The 23,476-nt window shown below is 47.5% G+C and overlaps 2 protein-coding genes across 4 annotated transcripts; one reads left to right on the plus strand and one right to left on the minus strand.

Annotated features, from left to right (window-relative positions):
• Positions 1-727: 727 nt before the first annotated feature.
• LHFPL5 (LHFPL tetraspan subfamily member 5) lies at positions 728-13,234 on the minus strand. Of its 2 annotated transcripts, XM_019949985.3 has the most exons (4): positions 12,225-13,234; positions 7,070-7,306; positions 3,518-3,544; positions 728-2,060 (listed from the first exon to the last, which is right to left on the minus strand). In XM_019949985.3, exons 1-3 carry the CDS (start codon positions 12,634-12,636, stop codon positions 3,534-3,536), a joined length of 660 nt encoding a protein of 219 aa, XP_019805544.1. In that variant the 5' UTR covers positions 12,637-13,234; the 3' UTR covers positions 728-2,060; positions 3,518-3,533. The 2 variants fall into 2 exon arrangements, with proteins under 2 accessions (XP_019805544.1, XP_019805543.1); XM_019949984.3 differs by lacking the exon at positions 3,518-3,544.
• Positions 13,235-21,425: 8,191 nt separating this feature from the next.
• On the plus strand, positions 21,426-23,294 carry CLPS (colipase). 2 transcript variants are annotated; one of them, XM_033863691.2, is made up of 3 exons: positions 21,426-21,509; positions 22,596-22,718; positions 23,163-23,294. In XM_033863691.2, the coding sequence occupies exons 1-3, from the start codon at positions 21,426-21,428 to the stop codon at positions 23,292-23,294; spliced, it is 339 nt and encodes a 112-aa protein (XP_033719582.1). The 2 variants fall into 2 exon arrangements, with proteins under 2 accessions (XP_033719582.1, XP_033719583.1); XM_033863692.1 differs by lacking the exon at positions 22,596-22,718.
• Positions 23,295-23,476: the final 182 nt, after the last annotated feature.

The raw sequence follows: 23,476 nt of genomic DNA on the forward strand, positions 1-23,476 counted from the left end.
AACCATTCCTGTGCTCCAGCGCAAGGCAGAGGAAGGAGTAGAGTAACTCAACTTGGTTTAGAGGAGTGCTGGTTGTATTAATTTTTCTGTATACTTTCCAAGATGATATTTGAAGCATCTTTAAGAATTTAAAGGTAAAGCCACTTGAAAAGGGCTGATAAGCAGTTGTTAAGTGTCAGCCAAAATCATTACTTTATTGGAGAGGTTGAATTCTGAGTTTCCTTGAAGATAAAGCAAAAGGTGAAACGCTGAGTCCTGTGACTCAAACAGATTTAAGATTGTCCCCAGCACAGGTCATTAGTAAACATACACTCCTGCTTTGGTGAAACTCACTGTTCTTGAGAGCAAAGTGTAGGCTATTGGCAGATGCACCTTAAGCCCCCCAGAAACTTCTGTGGACCACCATGGTTGCCATTTCAGTGAGAAATATTTTGAAGTTAGGGAGGCTTTTAGAAATTTTTCTTTTGCCTTTTATAAAAAGTAAAATTACAAGAAATAACTGAACAAATCTATCTAGAAAAGTCACAAAGCTACAGAATTGGCCAAATTCTGTCACTCATCCGTTCATCAAGCTTGCATAGGGAATTCCCTGGCGGTCCAGTGGTTAAGACCTCTTTCACTGCCGTCGGCCCAGGTTTGATCCCTGGTCATGGAACTAAGATCCCACAAGCCGCGCGACCAAAAATAAAAATAAAAAATAAATAAAAGCTTGCATAAAGTAGATGCCTGACAATGAAATAATTTTATCAGCACAAGAAAACATGAAAGTGATCATTCTTAAATCCCATTCTAATAGTCCCCATTATCAACAACTGGGACAATGCTGGGATACTCATACCTAGCCTATCTGAACTGGAGAAGAAACACTGCACTGACTGGGCAGGTTGTCAAGAGTGCACTGGTTAAAAGGCATCTTTTAAACCAGTGCACTCTGAATAATCCCTGCAGCCCAGAATAAGAAGCCTGTTTTCCGTGTCACTGCTGGTTGATCAAGCAACAAGATCCATTATGGTTTTGTTCAACATTTACCCACTTTCTACCTGTGAGAAAACAGCACCCACGTTTTCTCTTTACTGAGCAAACAGGCAAAAGACCAGAAAAAAGCACTGTTCTTCCTGGATCATTCACTGCAGATAATCAACAAAACCCTGTTTCTATTGCAATACATACCATCCTTAGGGCAGGGAACAGCCTAAAGAATCTAATCTTTGTCTTGGCATTTGCTACAGTGAGGTATTACCTAAACTGAGTTCCCCTCTAGAGACTGGTAAAAGATTCCCCATTTAATGTACCAAGTCCAAAGTTGTTTTTTTTACAGGAGAGTTCATCTATTACTCTAACAAATTACCTGGCCACAAGTCACAACTTTCCAAAACTGGTAACCCATTCTGATTGGGTCAGTGTGGACACTGAAAAAATGTGATTTTTGGTTCCAAAGGGAAAAAAGAATTTAGTCTCGAAAGTTTTTAGATCCTAAAGTCACCCAATCCTGATGGACTCAGGTTCCGGTGACCTCTCCGTTCCTTACCCATCTCTGAGCATCAATAAGAAAACAACCTGAAAAGAAAAAAGCAAAGGACCCCCTAAACCTCAACCTGAAATGATCCAGCATGCTTACAGCCACCTCTTCTTCATCGTCCTCTCAGAGCTGGGTGTTAATTTCTGGGTGCTTTCAAACAAGTATCCTCAGTGAATTAGACTGTTAGGGACTCACCTGGGAGGCCCCTAGACATAGACTCATCCTGCTCTCATTTTACGGAGAGGCCTCAAGAGGGTAAAGCAATTTGCTGGTGTGAAAGGATAGGAAGAGAAAGTGGGTCCCCAGTCAGGAGAGTTAAACACGTGTCTCTGAACATCTTGTATGTGGTCACTGCAGTTCTTCCTCGCTGGAGTTTTCCCGATACAGTAAGAGGTCTTGTCTCAGGAGATTGGCATCCTATAATGAAAGGCTTCAGGATTTCAGGCCTAGAGCAGCAGATACAGGGAAGCATGGAAGGAACAAGTTTCTGTTTCTGAAGAATTTGATTCCCTCATTTTCCATTGTCAGGGAAATAGATGACCTGTGGTATTAAAAAAAAAAAAAAGATTGCAAGATTATAGAATTTGACATTTTTTAAGCCAATAAAAACACAAAACTTCCCCACGTATGCTCACATTTTGATTCAGTTCTACTCCAGACATGCAAACTTCCTCACTAGTATATAAGATAGTATTAGTGTCCCTCAAGTAAAAACTCATAAATGTCTTTTAAGATGTAAATAAATGTAGTGCAAGAAAAAGAAAAAAGCAGACAGCTGTAGTTAGCTTTGATTCAGTAATTCCACTCCAGAATGTATCAACAGGAGCAAAAAGTTATCTATGATAGCAGTGCTAGATGCCTAACTAAGGTCTCATTTAGCAATGAAATGGTACACCAGTGCTGTGGAGTTTGTGGCTTTTAAAAACTTCAGTAAGGAACATGGCAAAAACATGAGAAAACGTTTATACTCTGTTTACTACTCGAAGTGTGACCCCTACCCAGCAGGGTATCACTGGGGAGCTGGTTAGAAATGCAGTGCTTGGCACCACTCCAACTGAATCAGTCTGAATTTTAACAAGATCCCCAGGTGAGCTATGCACATTAATGTTTAAGAATCATAAGTGGGGGGGGGGGGGGACGATGCTAATTTATCATTATTCAAAAAAGTATGTCTTTGTGGTCAAGGATGGGAAGGTGCTTAGGAAAAATGATCAATAAAATAGTTCAAATGGAGATAATCCCTGCGACCCACACACAGTACCTGGCCTGCTGTAAGTCCTCAATAAATGACAGCTATCAGGGAGGTGATACTGTTGTGGGCTATTCCTTCTCTTCCTTCCTCCATCCCTCCCTCCTCCTCCACCCTTGCTTTCTTTTTAAAGGTGTTCCTTCATGTCCTTGTTAAATCACATTTTAGAAACTGAAATGACAATAAGGAAATTAACATGTGTTTCGTTTTCAACCAGACATAAAAATTGGTTAAATTCGTGTTTTGCTTTTTGCTTCAGCTATCAGGGAGCAGGGAGCTAAATTTAATACTCAATACACTAATTCTGTTAGCCTAGCTTTCTGTAATATGTTTTCTTCTCTATGACTTTTATTTTCTATTTTATTAGGTTTTCCACTATGTCTCTTAAAATCACGTAAACTTCTTTCTGAAAATAAGGGTCCAAATGACAATAATGACTTCTAAAAACAGTCTGTTCTTGTTTGCCAGGCTCCACAAAAAGATGAGTTTATGAAACCACCTGCCTGTTTTAAATTATTTCTTCTCTCCCTGTGCTTTTACCACTTCTCAAGACACAAGTAAAGTTAAAGGGTTCCTGTTTGCCCCTCAGTGAAGGTCTCAGATGCCAGCCAGCTCCTGCCCCCTCCCACCCCACAGCCACCCCCCTACCCCCTCTCCCCCTAGGCCCTACAGCCCAGCTTCCTGAGTCATTCTGCGAGGCCACAGCACTTCCAAAGGAACACAGACCACTCTCCAATCAAATTACGCACCAACACTCCTGTTGCTTCAGGCTTCCTCTGCGATAAAAAAAAAAAAAGAGAACAGTATGTGTTTACAACCAAGCCTTGTTTTCAGGATAATTCCCTGCACACTATTCCCTCTCCAAACTAGTTCAAATTCCTCTTATTCACTCTCAAGAAAGCTTGCACTTTTTGTTCATAATGTTTATCAGCTTGTGATTCCATCTTGCATGATTGTCTCCCTTACTATACTTAAGGTCCAAATGTAGACTTCCTCCCTCACTGTACCCCCTGGACCTAAAGGTGTCAGTGGGCACCTGGAGCACAGGTCCTATTATTGGCTGGGCAGATGGATGATATAAAGAGTGGAGGTACTGGAAAGACAGAAGGTGGAGAGAACTAACATTTATTCATCACCTAAAATATGCAGGTATTGTTGGTGCTTTATATACACTATCTAATCCTCAGCACAATCTTTTATTTTTTTATTGAGGTATAATTTACTAACATAAAATTTACTCATTTAAAGTATACAACTCAGTGGTTTTTAGTGTATTCACTACATTGTGCAACCATCACTACTATCTGCTTCTAGAACATTTTCATCACCCCCCAAAAACCCTGTGAACTTTAGCAGTCACTCCCAATTCCCCCCTCTTCCCAGCCCCGGGGAAATACTAAAATTTACTTCCTGTCTCTGTGGATTTGCCAGTTCTGAACATTTCATATAAATGGGGTCATACAGTTTCTGGTCTTTTGTATCTGGCTTCAATGTTTTCTTCCACACTATAGCAATTACCAGTACTTCATTCCTTTTTATGGCTGAATAATAACTCATTGTAAGGATATACATATTATGTTCATTCAGTCATCAGATGCATGACTGTTATGCTACTATGAACATGTGTACAAGTTTTTGTGTGAACATATGTTTTCAATTTTCTTGTGTATATACCTAGGAGTGGAATTGCTGGGTCACGTGGTAACTCTGTTTAATCATTTGAAGAACTGCCATTCTGTTTTCTACAGCAACTGCACAATTTTACATTTTCTATAGTAACGTACGAGGATTCCAATTTCTCCACATGTTCATCAGTACTCATTATTGTTCATCTTTTTTGTTACAGCCATCCTAGTGGGTGTGAAGTGATATCTCATTGTGGTTTTGATTTGCATTTTCATAATGACTAATGATGTTGAGTATCTTCTCATGTGCTTTTTGGCCATTTGTATATCTTCTTTGAAGAAAAGTCTATTCAAGTCTTTTGCCCATTTGGGACTTCCCCAGTGGTCCAGTGGTTAATACTCCATGCTCCCAATGCAGGGGGCCCAGGTTGGATCCCTGGTCAGGGAAGTAGATCCCGCATGCTGCAACTAAGAGCCTGCATGCCACAACTAAAATCCTGCACACGGCAACGAAGATCCCGCGTGCTGCAACGAAGACCCGGCGCAGCCAAATAAATAAATTAATTAAAACTGTATACTTAAAGAAAAAATCCTTTGCCCATTTAAAAAATCGGGTTATTTTTTATTATTGTTGAGTTGTAGGAGTTCTTAATATACTCTGGATACTAGCATTATGATTATGATTTGCAAATATTTTCCCCAATCTATGGGTTGTCATCACTTCCATGATGGTGTACTTCGAAGCACAAAGTTTTCAGTTTTGGGCTTCCCTGGTGGCGCAGTGGTTGAGAGTCCGCCTGCCGATGCAAGGGACACGGTTCGTGCCCCAGTCTGGGAAGATCCCATGTACCACGGAGCAGCTAGGCCCGTGAGCCATGGCCGCTGAGCCTGCGCGTCCAGAGCCTGTGCTCCACAATTGGAGAGGCCACAACAGTGAGAGGCCCGCGTACGGGGCAAAAAAAAAAAAAAGTTTTCAATTTTGATGAAATCTAGTTTATTTTTTTCTTTGGTACTTGTGTATTAGGTGTCAAATCTAGGAAACCATTGCCTAATCCAAGATCTAAGAGTTTTATAACTTTATATCTTACATTTAGGTCTTTGATCCATTTTGAGTTAATTTTTGTATATGATGTGTGGTAGGTGGCCCAACTTCATTCTTTTGCATATAGATATCTGGTTGTCCCAGCACCATTTATTGAAAAGACTATTCTTTTCCCCATTGAATGGTCTTGGGCACCCTTGCTGAAATCAGTTGGTCGTAGATGTTTGGTTTTATTTCTGGACTCTCTATTTTATTCCATTGATGTGTATGTCTATCCGTATGTCAGTACCACACCGTCTTGATTATTGTATCTTTCTAGTAAGTTTTTTGTGTTGTTTTTTTTGGTTTGTTTTTGTTTTTTGCTGTATCCCCTGCATCGACAGGCGGACTCTCAACCACTGTGCCACCAGGGAAGCCCCTCTAGTAGGTTTTGAAATCAGGACATGTGTGTCCTCCAACTTTGTTCTTCTTCAAGATTGTTCTGGCTATTCTGGGTCTCTTGCATTTCCAATTGACAAGCCGATCCTAAAATCAAAAAGCCAGCTGGGATTTTGATAGAAATTGCATTAAATCTGTAGATCAGTTTGGGGAGTATTGACATGTCAGCAATATTAAGTCTCCTGATCCATGAACAGGGATGTTTCCATTTACTTAGGCCTTTTCTTTAAACAATGTTTTTTAATTTTCATGTACCTTTCATTTACTTTTTTGTTAAATTTATTCCTAAGTATTTTATTCTTTTTGTTGCTGTTGCAAAAGAAATTTTTTAATGTCATTTTCAGATTGTTCATTGTTAGTGTATACAAATACATTTTTGTATATTCTTATATTCTGCAGCCTTGCTGAAGTTGTATGTTAGCTTTAATAGTTTTTTAGTGGCTTATTTAGGATTTTCCATATACAAAATCATGTCATCTGCTAATAGAGATAGTTTTTCTTCTTCTTCTTCTCCAAAGTAGATGTCTTTTATTTCTTTTTCTTAACTAATTTTCCTGGCTGTAACCTCCAGTACAATCTTCAATAGAAGCGACAAGAGCAGACATCCTTATCTTGTTCCTGAGTACAGTCTTGTGAAGTAGGTATTTTTTAAAAATGAGGAAAAACCTGCCTCCTACCCTCTAATGAGGGGAAATGAGGCTCAGATCAGAAAATGAATATACGGAGAACCCCCAGGCTACTCTAACCCAAGGGGGCTAGGCTCCCACCATCTGCAGTCCAGGAGCTGTCACATCTCTGCCCTAACCTGCCTTTCCTCCTTCCCCAAAAACTCATCATCCCCTTTGCTCCCCTGTTGTTCCTCTCTCCATCTAGCAAACTCCCCTGTTACTTCAAGACCCAGCCTCAGTGCCACCTATGGGAGGCCACACCTAGCTCCCCAAGCTGGACCAGGGCTCTCTGCCCTGTAGGCCCTGCGAGTGCAGGGGGACAGGGGGACACGCTTCTATCACAGACAGCCTCTGCCACAGGTCCGTCAATGCCTTATCGCATGCCAGCCTGCAACCCTCCACTGGCCCTTGGCGTCTGCGCCAAGGGCTGTGTTTGGTCGGTCTTGGTGTCCTCACCCTTGGCCAGTGGCCAAACCTCAGGCACCTGGCAGAGAGGAAGCCTCACCTCCCTGGGGTAGAGAGAATTACCTTGTCCATCGGCCTTATAGTCGTCAGGGAGCAGCTTGTCCTGGCGGTAGCCCAGCACAAAGGCCAGGAAGGAGAGGATGAGGGCGTCTCCAATGCTGAGGATGGCCAGCATGAAGGCCCAGCGGATGGTGCAGTGGCCCAGTGTGTATTTGCCGGTCTGCTCCCCGCACATGCGCCGTACCTCACTTGAGTCCCAACCATCTGGGTAGACCAGGCAGCCAATCATCAGGCCTGTGGCTGAGGGGGCAGGAGGGGTACAGATGGTGTCAAGCTGGGTGTGCTCGCCTGCTGCCTCCCACCTTGCACTGCTGTCATCGTGTCACCTCCCTTCTTCTCTTATTAACAGCCTTGAGAGGCACAAGGGGCAGCTCCTGCCATCCTTCTTGTAGAACACGGGGGAGAAAACTGAGGCTCCAAGAGCTAAAGCTACTTGCCCCTGGGGGCCAGCGGTCAGGGGTAGAGGCTGAGAGCAGAGCTCCGCAGCCCTGGGAGGTTCTGCCACAGCACCAGGTGGTTCTACCAGGCCCTCAGCTGTACCCCTCACTTTGGACTTGACGAGGCACCTGGCTTCAAATTCCTCCCAAAATCTGGTCCCAGCCCAGAGAACTCATCACTCCTCAGATGTACATTTGTTCATACTCCAACATCTCTGAAATAAGTGTAATAAAGCTTTAGGCTACAATTTGATTAGAAGTATTTTTCCTTTTTACAGCACATAGAATAATGGTGTGTCCTACAACTCAGGTATCTTAGATTGAATGAATACAGGAAGTTTTCCAGCCCCATCTCTGGCTGCTTCCTTCATGAACCTTCCATTCAATCAAACAGGTCTCCACACTATTACCCACTACGGAACAGTGCAGTTGTCCACACTTCCCTGAATGTGTTTAAAATGCTGATTCCCAGGTCAGGGTTGGGTTCAGGAATCCCTGTCTTTAAAAGCACTCTTCTGGGTGATTCTCTCAACAGGAAAAGCTGGGAAACACTAGGGAAGGCTGCCTGGATCTCAAGCCCAGCTCTTTACTAACTAGCTGTGTGACTCAGAGCAAGCTACTTAAGTTTTCTTGCCTCAGTTTCCTCATCTGTAAAATGCGAATAATAATAGTATCTAGCTGTTTGGATTGCAGCGAGGTTACAATGAGTTAATATTGGAAAAGTGCTCAGAAGCTTGCCTGACACATAGTTGGCATTTCCTGAGTGTTAGCTAGTATGCCACACTGTGCTTTCATTGATTTAGCATTGACAGCCAAAATTTTCATCTTCCCCGCCTTCCCTCCACTACTCCCACACCCGCCCACCAAATTTCCACCCCAACTTAGCTGCCCAGACAGGTACATATTCCTGGGATGTGACTGTGGCAACCCAAGGACAACCGCCAGGCAGGCAGGGGGTGCCTTCCTTCCCTTGTCTGTGCCACTTTCCCACCCCTGGCCCTCCTTTCACAGGCCTGGAGGCTCTTTAGTGCAAAAGCTGTGCCCTGCCTGGGAGCCCCATGGAGAAGCACCTCGCAGGACCCAAAGTCACCAATCTGGGGCTCCGCTTGCTCTTGCAAGGAAGGTTAGCAGATCAAACAAAAGTACAACAAACTGTAAAGATCAAGGATCCCACCTCCCCACCTAAATGTATCAACCGTCCTTGTTTTTTTCTAGGAGGAGCTCATTTACATACTTCTCTTATAGATTACAAAATACTTCATGTACCATTTTTCTCTCGACCCTTACCACAGTTCTGTGAAGTAGGCCATGTATTAATATCCCATCTTCAGATTAAAAGACTGAGGTCTCAGAAACTAAGTGAGTTGCCCAGTCATTTAGCGAGGGCAGAGCCAAGACCTGCTATCGTGGCTCCTGACTTTCTTTACTTCAAAGTTAATTCCCCCAAGCCTCCCAGACTGACATCTCTCCAAAGAGCCGAATGTATTTAGTGGTGACATTTTAGACTTAGTGAGAAACAGGAAGATCCTTAGGATGGAGGAGGGGGACCCTCCCAGAGCTCTTTGGTAAAACCTGTGCTCTTCCCCACGTGGTGTGTGACAAGTCCTCTGGTACCTGGCATGGCCCCCTTCTCCTTCTACAGCACCTCCCTACAGGGGTTCAGAAAAGATCCCAGGGCCTCCGACTTGGAAAAACGTTGTTACTATGGGTGCCACAGCCCTCTAGGAGCACCCCACCCATCTACCTGGGCACAGCGGGGGTCCATCCCATCGTGGTGTCTCAGGGCTCTAAATAGAGGCCAGCAGGGTATTCTCAGGCAAGTTTACTTACCCTCTCTGACTTCCAGTCTCTCATCTGTAAAATAAGGATAATAATACCTGACTCGGAACAGGGTTATGAGGGTTACGCGTGACCATGTATAGAAAGTGCTTACTGCAGTGTCTGGTACATGGTAAGTGGCCAGTTAATGTTAGTTGTTGCTATTATTATTGGCACTGAAGTCAGATGGAAGCAACCTCGATGGATGTGGCTGTCATTAGAGCTGTTTACAAGTATTTCAGGTACATAGTAGGATTATACTTCCTCGCCTCTCTCCCTTGAAGTTAGGCAAGTTCATAAAAATTCCTTCAGCCAATAAAACGTGAGCAGAAATGCCGTGTGCTTTTCCAGGCCAGAGCATTTAACTGCTGATGGAGACTTTCCAGAGCTCCCTTTCCCTTCGCAATGATGACAGCCAGATGACAGCTGATGCTCCATCAGCCTGGGCTCTGGAAGAGCCCAGTGAGAACAGAGCCCTCTACTGATCCTCAGTGAGCATGTACCATTATCAAGAAATAAACCTTTGTCATAAGCCACTAAGATGTGGGAGTTGTCTGTTACTGTGGCATCACCCCATCCATCCTGACTGATAAAGTTGTTTTGTGTTTTTCATGTTTACTGAGCACCTCCCATATGTTAGGCACCGTGCAAGGTGTTTTCCATGCATTACAACATCCCATCCTCGCAAGAACCCTGTGATGGGGGTACTGTTGCTACCTTCTACAGATGAGTTTGACAGAACTCAGACAAGCAAATTACCCTACCTGTGTTTTCAGGATCTGGGACCACATTCTGCCTACACCTGGCATCCAGAAGCTCAATTAGCTTTGTTAAGCTACAGCCCCACCCTGCCCCGTTCATCAGTCCTCCTTCCCTTTGTCAAGTTACAGCCCCACCCTGCCCCGTTCATCAGGCCTCCTTCCCTTTGTCAAGTTACAGCCCCACCCTGCCCCATTCATCAGTCCTCCTTCCCTTTGTCAAGTTACAGCCCCACCCTGCCCCGTTCATCAGGCCTCCTTCCCTTTGTCAAGTTACAGCCCCACCCTGCCCCATTCATCAGTCCTCCTTCCCTTTATTAAGCTACAGCCCCACCCTGCCCCATTCATCAGTCCTCCTTCCCTTTGTCAAGTTACAGCCCCACCCTGCCCCGTTCATCAGTCCTCCATCCCTTCTGCTGCTCCCTTCCCTGGCCCCAGGCTTCTTGGCAAGGTTAAGCCAACTGGTTTAGGTCTCTTCAAATGGAGGAATCTCCCAGCTGCTGGCTGTGGGGCATACCTCCTCCTCACCCCTCCCTTTGGCTCATCTTCCCTTCCCCAGCACGGAAGAATGGAACATGACACCACCTTTGCTCTCCCCCAGCTTAAATGTTTCATGGGATGGCACCTGGCCACCTCTGCTATCGGTGTCTTCAGCTGCATGACCCAGTCAGGGTCTGACTCAAACGGCCTGGTGACCCCTCCCCTACCCAGGCCCTCCCAGCACTGCCTGTTCAGCAAATGGCACCTGTTGCAGGAGGTTGGGGGAGTGGGACAGTGGAGAGAATGGGAGAGGGAGTGTTGTGTTTCCAGCATCCCATAGCTCTGATATGGAGGACCAGCTGGCAAGCGTGCCAGGGTCCATTCTACTCCTCTTTGTCACAGAACTGCTAAATCTTCATTCTCCCTTCTTCCTCCCCACTGTCCACTGAGACTTGCCTCATCCCTGCCCCAGCCTCTCCCTCATCATATAGACGGAGTACAGAGAGAGAGAGATGGCAGGGGGATTGGGGAGGCAGCTCTGGAACCAGGTAAGTAGCCTGAGTACACGATTCAGAGTCGAAGGTTCTGTCCCTCACTACCTGTGTGCTAAAAGACAAGTTACCGGCTAAGAGCCTCTTCTGTAAAACAGGAGGAAAACCCACCTCACTGTCATGATGAGGCTCCTCCAGATGATACATGTGGAAGTACTTTACAAATCATTACACTTATGTAAATGTGTGCCTCAGTAAAAAATGTCTTTGGAATACAGCTAGTTCTTGGGACTCACTGCCTTTATTCTATTGCCTTTGTTGCCAGATGATCTGCTGTAGCCTTGGCTAAGTCTTATCTTCTCTCTCAGTCCCAGATTCCTCATCTATAGTTGGGGGGAGGATGCTATAGCTCTCTAGGGTCCCCTCCAACTCTGACAGTCTTGAGTCTACATGTTTGGTTGTATGGGATTCTGATCCCTATTCCATTCTCCCTGTTAACACTGCTTCTCATTCTAACCAATGATGTCAAGATGATTTCACTCTAGGCTTCAGTCCCTAACAAGGCTCCTGGACGTTTCCCTAGTATGGACAGTCTGTGTGTGGTCCTTGGAGGGACCAAGGGCTGCAGGACAAGGTCTTAGGCATCCCTTTCTAGGCTCTAGAGGAGAGCAGGACCAGCTGGCCCAAGGACCCAGTGGCCTGCCTGGGGCCAGGAGCAGGAAAAGGGGGACAGGGAAGGCCTTGCCTCTGAACACCACCAGTAGCCACCTACCCCACATAGTTCTAAAAGACCCTATTCCCCTCCCCCATCACAAAATATCACTTCCACTTGCTGCCCCAAATGCTCACAATTGCTGCATCAAGTATGGAATCCTATAATTAGGGAACAAAGACCTTCACTCTACCATAAGTGACTTGCTCCTGGGAAAATCATTTCCCCTCTCTTGACCTCAGTTCCTCATCTACAGGAAGAGGAGGTTGAACAATTTGATCTCTAAGGCCTTTCTGGTCTCAGCCATCCTAAGACTCTCTAATTACTCTTTTCCAAGGCATCTGCAGGGCATTGAGTATGGCTGCGCTGTAAAGGAGGACAGCTGAGTAGGAGGCTCAGAGACTCCACAGAAGGTGGGCCCCTGCCTGCCCTCCCGCTATCCCTCCTGCTATTCCTGCTCACCCGCAGCCAGCTGCATCCATGCGCAGATCTTGTAGACAGTGGCCGTGTTGCAGACAAAGAACAGGCTGAAGCAGATGATGGAGCCGATGATGAGGAACATGGCCAAGGCCACGAAGAACATGGCAGTCTTGAAGGCTCTAGAGGGGATGGAGGAGAAGTCCAGCGGGCCACCCTTGCAGATAAGCTCAGACGACAGCACGTTGCCCACGCAGTAGGAGAAAAGGCCAAAGTAGCCTGCCTGGGGTGTGCTGACGCTGTCGCCTATCCAGTAGGGCTGGATGAAGAGCGCCATGACCAGCACGGAGAAGCAGATGGTGAGTGTGCCCCACATCACACCTACGGCCCTCGAGTTCCGCACATAGTTGGTATGGTAGATCCTGGCTGCCTCCTGGGCAGGCAGCAACTTCACCATGGTGAGGGCACTGGGTCCTGGGCTGGGGACTTGTGGGCTGGAAGTGGCTTTGCGGATGGATGGAGGCCCGGAAGTGGGTCACCCCTCAGCCAGGTTTGGAGAGAAGGCGGAGATCAGGGCACAAGGTAAGGCTCCCTCCAAGGTAGAAAAAAGAGGACTAATAGGACAGGGAAGATGACCTTGGCCTCTTCAGGGGAAGCTTGTCCAGGTGCCTGTGTCCCCTCTTGCTCTAGCCGGGCTGTCTCCTGTCTCCTACCTCCTCTCAAACCCGCCGTGGTCTCGGGCCTGCTGGCGCCGCCCTGCCCCGCCCCCAATGCCAGCTGAGAGCACCAGAGAGCTCCGCCCCCTTCGCGCAGCCCGGCTGCTCCTCCCTCCCTCCTCCGAGAGCACTGCTTTCAGCACCGTGGCCAGCGCCTCGGGACTCCGGGCAGAGATAGGTGCAGAGCGGCCGACCTACTCACTGCACACCCCCCCCACTGGGAATCAAGGCCCCCCTTCACCCTCCTGAGCAGGGAAGGCAAGAATTGAAGGCGTGAGGCTGCGGTTGCCACATTCCTCTCGCTTGGTTTCCAGCCGCAAAAGCGATTCTTGAGCGCAGTCCGTATCCCATCCCACCGCTCCCTGGCTCCCTAGTCATCCTCCCGGAACCTCCAATACCCCGGAGGCCAGCAACGCCTTCCGGGTCACTGGTTTCTCGTCCCTATCACTCAATCGACAATTACTAAGAGCCTATTGTGTACTACGCCCTATGTTGGAGGATGTCTTCCCTCAGCAAGAACCATAGAATAAAAAGGACAGAGCCCCTGCTCTCAAGGACCGTGAGGTATTTACATATATGTAAATATATGTGTATTTGCAATGCAGACCGATAGGGTGATAATAGAAGCTACAAAGTAAAGAACAGTTCTTATGAGCCTTCTCAGACCTTAACATATGCTTTTTGTTCAATACAATGTCTTTCTCCTCTTGTTTATATTTTTGTTACCTATTTCTTTTTTTAAATTTATTTTTTATTGAAGTATAGTTGATTTACAATGTTGTGTTAATTTCTGCTGTACAGCAAAAGTGACCCGGTTATACACATATACACATTCTTTTTTAATTCTTTTCCATGATGGTTTATCCCAGGACATTGAATATAGTTCCCTGTGCTATACAGTAAGACCTTGTTGCTGATCCATTCTATATGTAATAGTTTGCATCTACTAACCCCAAACTCCCAGTCCATCCCTCCCTCACCCCCCTGCATATTTCCTTTTTTTTTCAAAATATCTATATTTTTCCTGAATTTATAGGTAAATACATGATTAGTATATAGAAAAATTCAAGAAAGTTACATAAAAGAATAAAAATCACTCATAACCCCAAACTGGGAGCTTTAGGCAGGTCTGGATTTGAGTCAGCCACTTGTTAGCTAAGGATGTAACTTTCCCAAGCCTCAGTTTATTCATCTATAAGATGGGGATGATAATAGTATCTGTCACATAACAGTTAGGTAAAATAACATATGTAAAATGTTTAGCCCAGGGTCTCACATATAAAAGTGCTCAGAAATGTTTATTAGTATTATTACTATTACTATTACTATTGTTATTATTATTACCTCTGTTAACATATTGGTGTATTTCCCTCCTCCTGGACATACTGCTTTACACAGTTGGATAATAATGTACACGTATTTAGCATCCAATTTTTTTCTCACATTACTAGTTTTTCAAAAACATGATTTTAGTCTTTATGTAGTAATTGTTTAATTATTCTCCCCTTTGGGGGTATTTTGACAGTTTCCAATTTTTCACTATTAAAAAGAACCTTGCATTAAACATATTTGTGCTGTTACCTATGTTTCCTCTTCCTCTTAAATCTCTGGTTTTGTGACCAGTCTTTGCCATCAGACTGGAAGTTCATCAAGGCATGGCCTGTGTCTCCACCATCAGACTGGGAGCTTCCCCAGAGCAGGGGCTGTATGTTCCCCCATTCAGAAAAGGCCCTAACCTGGGGCCAAGCTCTTAGGAGCTGATGGACATTCTTTGTTTGGCCTGACCAGCAGAACTTCCCCTGCCTCTGAGAGAAGGCTCTCTTGCTTTCTGAGGTTCTGGTGGGATAGCCAATCACAGGGCACACAGACCCTAGAGACAGGTCTGGGTGTGTGACCCAAGCTAGGCCATCAGTCTCTCTCTAGGGAATCTGAATTGGTGGTGGATTGACATGAGGAAAAAAAGGTATTGTTTAGTCAGGGCTTGGCAACATCCTCAAGAGATAATCCATAAACTCCTGCTACTGGGAGCTTTAGAGCCACCTTGATTCCTGCCCCGCCCAAGACAGGTGGCTCTGTTCCATCTTCAGCTCTGTGACTCACCCACTATCTTTCCATTTCCTTCTTTTTTGCTTTCATTAGCTAGAGTGGGTTTTCGCTATTGGCATCAAAGAGTCCTAATCTGGGAAATTCCCTGGCAGTCCAGTGGTTAGGACTCAGCACTTTCACTGCAAGGGCACGGGTTCAGTCTCTGGTCAGGGAACTAAGATCCTGCAAGCTGTGAGGCCGAATAAAAAAAGAACCCTAACCTGATCCAAATATTAGCACCAGAAAGGGAGTTTCAGGCCCAGGCTTCAGACAAAAGACTCTGATATTCCTGTTTATGTCTGGAGTTGGGAAAACCGCAGCCCATGATACGGAGAGGAGAAGCAGCTAATCAAATTATCAGCTGCAAAAAATAGGGATCATGTGCCCTCTGGGGGTCAAGTTCTGGGGAACTGAGTAGCTTTGGCCACAGACAGATTTAAAGGTAATGAAGAAATCGGGAACACAGAGTAGGGTGACTGCTTATAAAGGCAATGAATAATGTCAAGCAAGACAAGCCCAGTTGTCTAGATTATTGATTCAAGGAATAAAATGAATTGCAAGACCTTTATGTGCAATGGCTCAAAGAATTCATTAAGTCTTGTTGCTAGAGGGCATAGGACCCTTAAAATAAGATTCAGGTGTATGAAAGAACTGAACTGCAAGGCCTTTAACCCACCCCATGCTCCTGAATGGTTAGACCAGATCACCTCAGGAACTGGTAGAATCCTCACCTTGGCCCCCTGACCCTTGAGCTAAAGGGTAATATACTAGGAAGAGCTAAGCCAATGCCCCTGGTGCTCCCTCTCACTCTCCAAATAATAAATCAAAAACAGTATTATGTGCCCGTGGGAGCTGTAGAAATCAGTCACTATCAATGCCTGGAAAGGTGCAGGGGTGGTGGCTCCTGTCTCTAGTGGACTTTTGTCATATTGTTTTTGGTTTTGGCTGACCAGCCTCCTAACCTCCTTCCTATGTGCGGGTGATACCCTGCTGTGTGTGTCCTGCGGGGGGATGTTGAGCCTCTTCTCTCACTGTGGAATTGAAGCCCCTTTCCCGGCCTGCTCTAGAGAGAGCATGCTGGCACCAGGTAACGATGGATTGCTGTGGCATGACATCCCACCCTCCATGGGAAGGTCCTGAGGACAGCAGGGAAGGGAAATATTCATGGAAGGTAGAACTTCAAGTGCTGTAACTATCTATCCCCAAAAGATCTATCAATACATCCTAATCCCCAGAACCTATGAATGTTACATTATTTGGAAGAGGGTTCTTTGTAGATATAGTTAAATGGAGGATTTTGAGATAAGGCGATCCTATCAGATTATCTCGAGGGGGGGTCCTAAATCCAATGACAAGTGTCCTTCTAAGAGACACAGACAAGAAGACAAAGAAGAAAAGGCGACATGCCTATGGAGGCAGGGACTGGAATGATGCAGCCACAGCCAAGGAAGCTGGCAACCACCAGAAGCTAGAAGGGGTGGGGAGTGGATCCTTCCCTAGAGCCTCTGCAGGGAGTGCAGCCCTGCTGACTCCTTGATTTCCACTTCTGGCCTCCAGAATTATAAGTGAACACATTTGTTGTTTTAAGCCACCTAGTTTGTAGTAATTTGTTACGGCACCTCAGGAAATGTACCAACTCTTCTGTAAGGGGAGAGGGCCTAAGGTACAGAGGAACACCACTTTGTGGGCAGCAGATAATGGACCGGTCATATGGTCATTATCTTAGAGTAAGTTTGGAGAGTTAAGTAAAAGTTTGGGGAAAGGGAGCCTTCAGAATAGGGGCACAACCTAGAGAGTATTTGGGTTCAATGGGAATGTACTCCAGAGGCCTGCTACTACAGAGTCTTTTAACATCGGTTGGACAGGATGATTCACTCTGTGAATGCTAGCCAGCCTCCTTCCTCAGCACCCCCGTTCCAATCCCACCGTGCACTGGCTCAAAGACCCCTAGCAATGTGTCCACGGTGGGACAGATGGAGACTGTGGATGAATCTTCCATCAAAGCCAATACAGCCAGTCACTACTGGCCCCCAACAATATCAACAAACTTTGAGCTCCTGGTATGACATCTATAACTCTCAAAACTCAGTAATAAGAAAACAAGCAACCCATTTAAAGATTGGATGGCAAAAGATTCACACAAATACTTCTTGCAAAGAAGATATATGGATGGCAATTAAGCACATGAAAAAGCACTCAACATCATTAGTCAGTAGGCGAACGCAAATTAAACGACACATACCATTATACACCAGTGAGAAAGGCTCAATTAAAACCAAAACCCCCCAAAACTGACAATGTCAAGTACTGGCAAGGATGTGGAGCAACTGGAACTTTTGTATGTTGCTGGTGGGAATGCACGTTTGTTCAGCCACTTTGGAAAACAGTTTGACATCTCTTAGAAATGGAAACAAACATTTGCCGTGAGACTCAGCCGTCTCAGTCCTGGGTGTTTTTCTCAGAGAAATGAAACCTTGTGTTCACACACACAAAAAAACATGAACATGTGTAGCAGCTTTATCCATAATTGCCCAAAACTTTTCAGAAATAAACCAAATGTCTTTCAGGTGGGAAATGACAATGGACTACTTCCAGACAATGGACTTCCACCCAGACAATGGACTACTACTCAGCAATAAAAAATAAGTAGCTACTGCAACCTGCAACAGCATGCCTGAATCTCAAAGGTGTTAAGTAAAAGAAGCGAGACACCACCCCCCAAGAGAAATATATACGAACTGTGTGATTTCATCTATATTACATATAGAAAAGGCAAAACTATAGGGAAATAAAACAGATTTGTGGTTGCCAGGATCTGGTGGTGGGGTTGATTATAAAGGAATCATACAAGGGAATTTTTTTTTAGGTGATGGAAGTGTTCTGTATCTTGGTTGGGGTGTTGGTTCCATGATGTATGCGTTTGTCAAAACTCATGGAACTGTATATTATAAAGGGTGGATTCTCTGTGTCAATTATACTTTAATGTTTTAAAAGGGGGGTTCCTCATATTGGTAGGGTACCAAATCCTGACTGTCCAGGGGAGAGAGTGTGCTGTTACACAAAGGGAACAGAGAGGTATGTGTAGAACATATGCATGGGCCGCCTCCTATTATTACCGTGTCCAGTATAAAAAAATTAATGGAAGGAAGAAACAAATTAATGAAGGCTTCAGTAACCCAACACAGGGTCAGGCCCATCAAGGGCCCAGATATTTCAGGGCTAGAAGGTCTGGGTCACTGTACAGCATAAAGAACCCTGATCAGCAGAGATGCTGGCTGAGAGCAAAAGGAACAGGATGGGAGATGGAGGATGAAAGTCACAAGCACTGTCTACAGCCACATGGTGCCTGAAGAAAGGAGGACTCTAGAGACTTCCCTGGTGGTCCAGTGGTTGAGACTCCATGCTTCCACTGCAGGGGGCATGGGTTCCATCCCTGGTTGGGGAACTAAGATACCGCATGCCGTGCGGCGCAGCCAACAATTAAAAAAAAAAGAGGACTCTACTGTCTACCCAGATTTTCGTTCTTGATGTGTCATGTGTATATTTATATACCCTACTAACTCTCTCTTCTTTGATGATGGCTAACTTTAATATTTAGTCCCTGAGCTGTAGAATACTGAGATGTGATTGTGACCAAACTAAAAGAGGGGTGACATAACACAGTCGTCCTGGACCTAGCGCTGGAGTAATGACTGATGACACTTTGGGCCGTCTCCCTAGCTTTCTTCAGAGGATGGTTGTGATGTGTTTGAAGGGAACACTAGCAAGGAGTGAGCATTATAAATTATGGGAAAAAAAGAGTTCATGTGTTTGTTGACCAGCGAAGGGAGGGGCCGTGCTAAGAGAACAGAGCACAGATTTCAGCAGGACCAGAAGGCTGAGGTGGGACAAGGGACATCTTCACAGCAGCCATTGAGGGCCCAGAGGATCAAAAGGACCCCTTCCCCTAATTCCTGAAGCCACATAAGCTTCACTCCACACTCAATCCGATCTTGGTCAGGAGAATGGGGTGGTGAGGGGAACCCTAAAGGCTGAGTATTGAATTAAAGACTGGTAAACTGAAAGTCACTGAATGTCTCATTTCCTACCCTCACCTAAACAAAATAGAGACTGGATGGTCAATGTAAATTTAAAAGCTAAAATTATTGCACATCCCAGAAATCCTTCCCCTTTCTTTTTTTTTTTTTTTTTTTTTTTTTTTTGTGGTACATGGGCCTCTCACTGTTGCAGCCTCTCCTGTTGCGGAGCACAGGACCCGGACGCGCAGGCTCAGCGGCCATGGCTCACAGGCCCAGCCGCTCCGCGGCATGTGGGATCTTCCCGGACCAGGGCACGAACCTGTGTCCCCTGCATCGGCAGGCGGACTCTCAATCACTGCGCCACCAGGGAAGCCCCCTTCCCCTTTCTTTGGTAACAAAAACTCACTCTCTATTTGGAGAACTGCCCCTCCCCTTTCCATCCCCCTCAGGGCTCTGCCCAGTGCAGATCATGAGTAGGGGTCTGGAGGACCCAAACTAAGTCAACCTGAGTTTCTTGATTGGGAATTTGAATCTTGAGTGGATTCCCTGTCTGCTCCACAAGCTGACTCCAGGGCTGTCGCACATCTGACCTTGATCCAGAGCTGTGAGCCCCTTCCCAGAACTGCGATGCCTCTGTTTGTGGCTTATGTAAAGGGAATGTGTTACAGGGAAGGTGGCCATGAGCGGCTGGCAACACTAGGACTGATGCAGTTTTATAGCTTCAATCACAGATAGAAACAGCTCCTCGGTTCCAGTTTCTTCCCAGGCCCCCTAGTCTTGACTTGTGAGAAGGGAACAGAAGGGTGGGGAGAGAAGGAGGGGTCAGGATGAGCTCATGGGGAAAAGTGGTTTTAAACACTGAGTTCCCTAAAAATAAGAGAAGATAGCACTCCTTTAATCAATGGCATTTCCATGTCTCTGGAATTGGGTGGGTTTCTCTCATTTTGAGGGTCTCCTGGCTGGTTCCTCCAGCTGCTCTTCTCTACGCCACCCTCAGTGCTATAAGGGGGAGTGACAGGGGGTGGCTACACAGGCTGAGCACCTACTGTGTGCCAGGCACTTCTATGGGGTTTCACATACACTGTCTTATTCAATCCTCATTTTACTAAGAGCTATCAACCTCTTTGCCTCGATAAAAAAACTGAGGCTCACAGAGATTACAAATTCAAATAACTTGTCCAAGGTCACGTAGCTAGTTATGGTGAGTTTTGAAGCCAGGATAAAGGCAACCCAGTCTGGGGCCTCCCCAGCGGGGCCGTCTTCCACCTCTGGGTTGGGGAAGGGGTACTTTGCTACAGTGAACAGGCCTTCAGGGAAAGCTGCTCTGGTCCCACAGCTGAGCACACTCAGGCAGCTGTGCCCTTCCCAGCCTTCAGCCTAGGCCATCAGAGGCTCACGAGACCCTCATCCTCAGCCAGGACTAACGACAGCTTGTGGCCACACGTGGCCTGGGGTGGGGGACGGGGTGAGTGGAGCATTAACTAAAGTGGTGAGTCCTTAATGCTGGAATTGCACATGTTAAATGAAGTGGAAAGGAACGGGAGAGAGTTGCTGGAGAAGGACTTCCTAAGCGCCCCTAAATCACTCCTGCAGGCACCCCCGGTGGGAGGGTGGGAGGGCGGTACACCTGGAGTGAGAACACACACCCCTCGGCCAGGGGTCGCAGGGCTGGTCGCAGGCCCAGGGCCCCGGCCCCCGGCCCCACCTGAAAATCCCCGAGGGGACCTGGGAAGGTTGAGGGTGGGGAAAGTGGGCCCCCTCCTCACGCGAGCCTGATACTGCCACATACCTGGGTTTGGGTGAGGTCAAAAGCAGGGCCCAGACTGGGGTGAGGCAAGAGAGGTGTCTAGGATGCAAAATTTAAGGACGTGCTCACACTCTAGGTGTCTCAGTTGCCTCACCCTAGTCCCAGCCCTGCCACAGAGCTCAGGGCGCCAGAGGTGAATACAGCAGCGATGGCAGCTAACGTGTACAGCTCATGTGCCGAGCCCTGCCCCAGGCTATGTGTCTTATGTATACAACATATGTTAATTCACTCAACTCTCGCACCTCTTATCAGTTGACAGATAAGGGGACAGATTCAGAACAGATAACTTGCCCAGCTAGTAACTCGTACAGGTAACAGTGTCCCAGAGTTCCCACTCTTAACAATGCTGCCGTATGAGCACCCCCCGCCCAACACACACACACACACACACACACACACACACAAGGCACCAGGTGCCAGGTGGTGCCCAGCTACCTTATCAGGACCCACTCCAGCAGATTGGCCACAGCTGGGTCTCTGCCCACGGCAGGCCCTGCGGGACTGGGAAGGTGGGTCACGTGTGGGTGAGGCCCCTTTTATAGCCCCACAACCCCCTCTGGCTCTGTCTTTTGCCACCTGACCTGCCGGCCACTACCTACGCCAGCTGTGCCCACTCATCATGGAGAAGGTCCTCGTCCTCCTACTCCTTGCCTTCGCGGTAGCCTATGCGGTCCCCGACCCCCGGGGAATCATTATCAACCTGGTAAGAGGGTCTTCAGGGCAGGAGTCATCTGAACCCCGAGGTGGGAATTCTTTTTAAGCTTGGACCTTGACCTCTGGGTGGGTCAAGTTGTCCCCACGTGGGGCTACCCAAGGGCTGGGAGGTAAGGCGTCTCTTCCTTTACTGCCCATTCCTGTCCCACGGGTTAGGGAACTAAGATCCTGCAAGCCGTGGCGCAGCCAAAAAAAAAAAAAAAATCCAGAGCCCTGGGGTCCTGCCCCAGAAACTCTGGCTCAGAAGGTTCAGTAGTTTAAAAAGCTTCCCCAGTGATTCTGGCTTCTGACCTAGGCTGACCAGACCAGCTCCAAATGCCTCAGGAATACTTCCGTATTTAGTCCTCATAAGAGCCACGTGAGATAGGTACTATTCTGATCAACCCCATTTCCAAATGGAAAGCTGACACAGGGGAAGATTCAGTCACCTGCCTGAGGTCACACAGCTGGAAAGTCTTGAGCAGGGGTTGGTGCCCGGGCTGGCAGGCTCCAGAACCAGGCTCTCACCACTGCCCACGCTGCCTCTCCACCAAGGGCACAACTGCAAAAGCCCTTTGGGTTAAGAACTCAGTTCACAGGTTCTTAACTCAGGGCCATGCATGGACTCGGAGGGTCCGGGATGCCCCTGAGATTTATTTGTAAGAGTCTGTGGGGGGAGGGAGGGAGGAGTTTTCCAGGGAGAGAGGGTCCTCAACCTTCACAGGCTCCTCGAGGGATTGGGGGACACAGAGGTTTGGAGACCCTGTTTGCGGGCCACAAGTGGCCATTCCAGATGGGAACTCTGAGGCATAGGGTGGGCCAGTGACTTGCCCAGGGTCACCCAGGGAGTTGGTAGCACAGCCAGTCCTAGAAGCCAGGTGTCCTGTCCCCGGCCCGGGGCTGCTTCTCTGGCCACACTGCCCACTTCTTACGTGGGTGGATGGGAGGTCGGAGTGGGAGGAGAGGCCGCCAGCCCCAGGGGTTGGATTCCTTCACACATGCCTCCCCCAACCGGGTAGTGTGTGGCGAGGTGGGGCTCTGGGTGGAGAAGGGATCAAATGGAGGTGGGTTTGGGCTGATGGGTTTCCCCTGGCAGGAAGAGGGCGAACTCTGCCTGAACAGTGCCCAGTGCCGGAGCAAGTGCTGCCACCGTGATACCGGCCTGAGCCTGGCCCGCTGCGCACCCAAGGCCAGAGAGAGCAGCGAGTGCTCCGCCTTTGTGAGTGCCGAGTGCCGGGGCGGGGTGGCGGCGGGGAGGACAGCTCCGAGGCGGAGGGCCCTCGAGGCTTGGGGGGCGGGGGGGGGGGGAATCAGGGAGGGGGCTCCGTCTGGACACGGAACGTTGAGATGAGAGGGAGGTCAGCAGGCTTCAAAGCCCTTTCCCATCCCATCCCCTCTCTTGACCCTCACCACGGACCAGCGAGATGGGTGGGGCAGCCATCTGTTATCCCTGTTTCATGCATGGGTAGCTAGAGGCTTCCCAGAGAGAGCAAGTTAGTAAGAGCAAGCGAGCCACACAGCAGAGACCAGAACCCAAGTCCTCCAGGCCCACAGCGGCCCCTGGGGAGGCAGTCAGGAGAAGCACCATCTGAAAGGGGCAGGGCAGGCGATGCCCAAAGTGGCTCCCACAGCGTGTGACTCCACTGGCTCCGTATCTCTGCAGACCCTCTATGGGGTTTACTACAAGTGTCCCTGTGAGCGCGGTCTGACCTGTGAGGTGGACAAGACCATCGTGGGCTCCATCACCAACACCAACTTTGGCGTCTGCCTCGATGCTGGCCGCTCCAGAAAGTGAGGACACTCACCCAGGCTGGCACGCCACAGGGCGCTCGTCCTCCACCACCTTTCCCTGGCTGGCCGCCCCTAGACCGGCACCTCCGTCTTCTAATTGGATTCTTGGTAATTAAAGCCCCTCTTGCAAACCTTCCCCAGGCTCCTGGATGTTCTTGCTGAATCGGCGTCTTCCTTGATGTTACG

Source organism: Tursiops truncatus, chromosome 10, assembly GCF_011762595.2.
Source record: "Tursiops truncatus isolate mTurTru1 chromosome 10, mTurTru1.mat.Y, whole genome shotgun sequence".
Lineage (NCBI taxonomy): Eukaryota > Metazoa > Chordata > Mammalia > Artiodactyla > Delphinidae > Tursiops > Tursiops truncatus.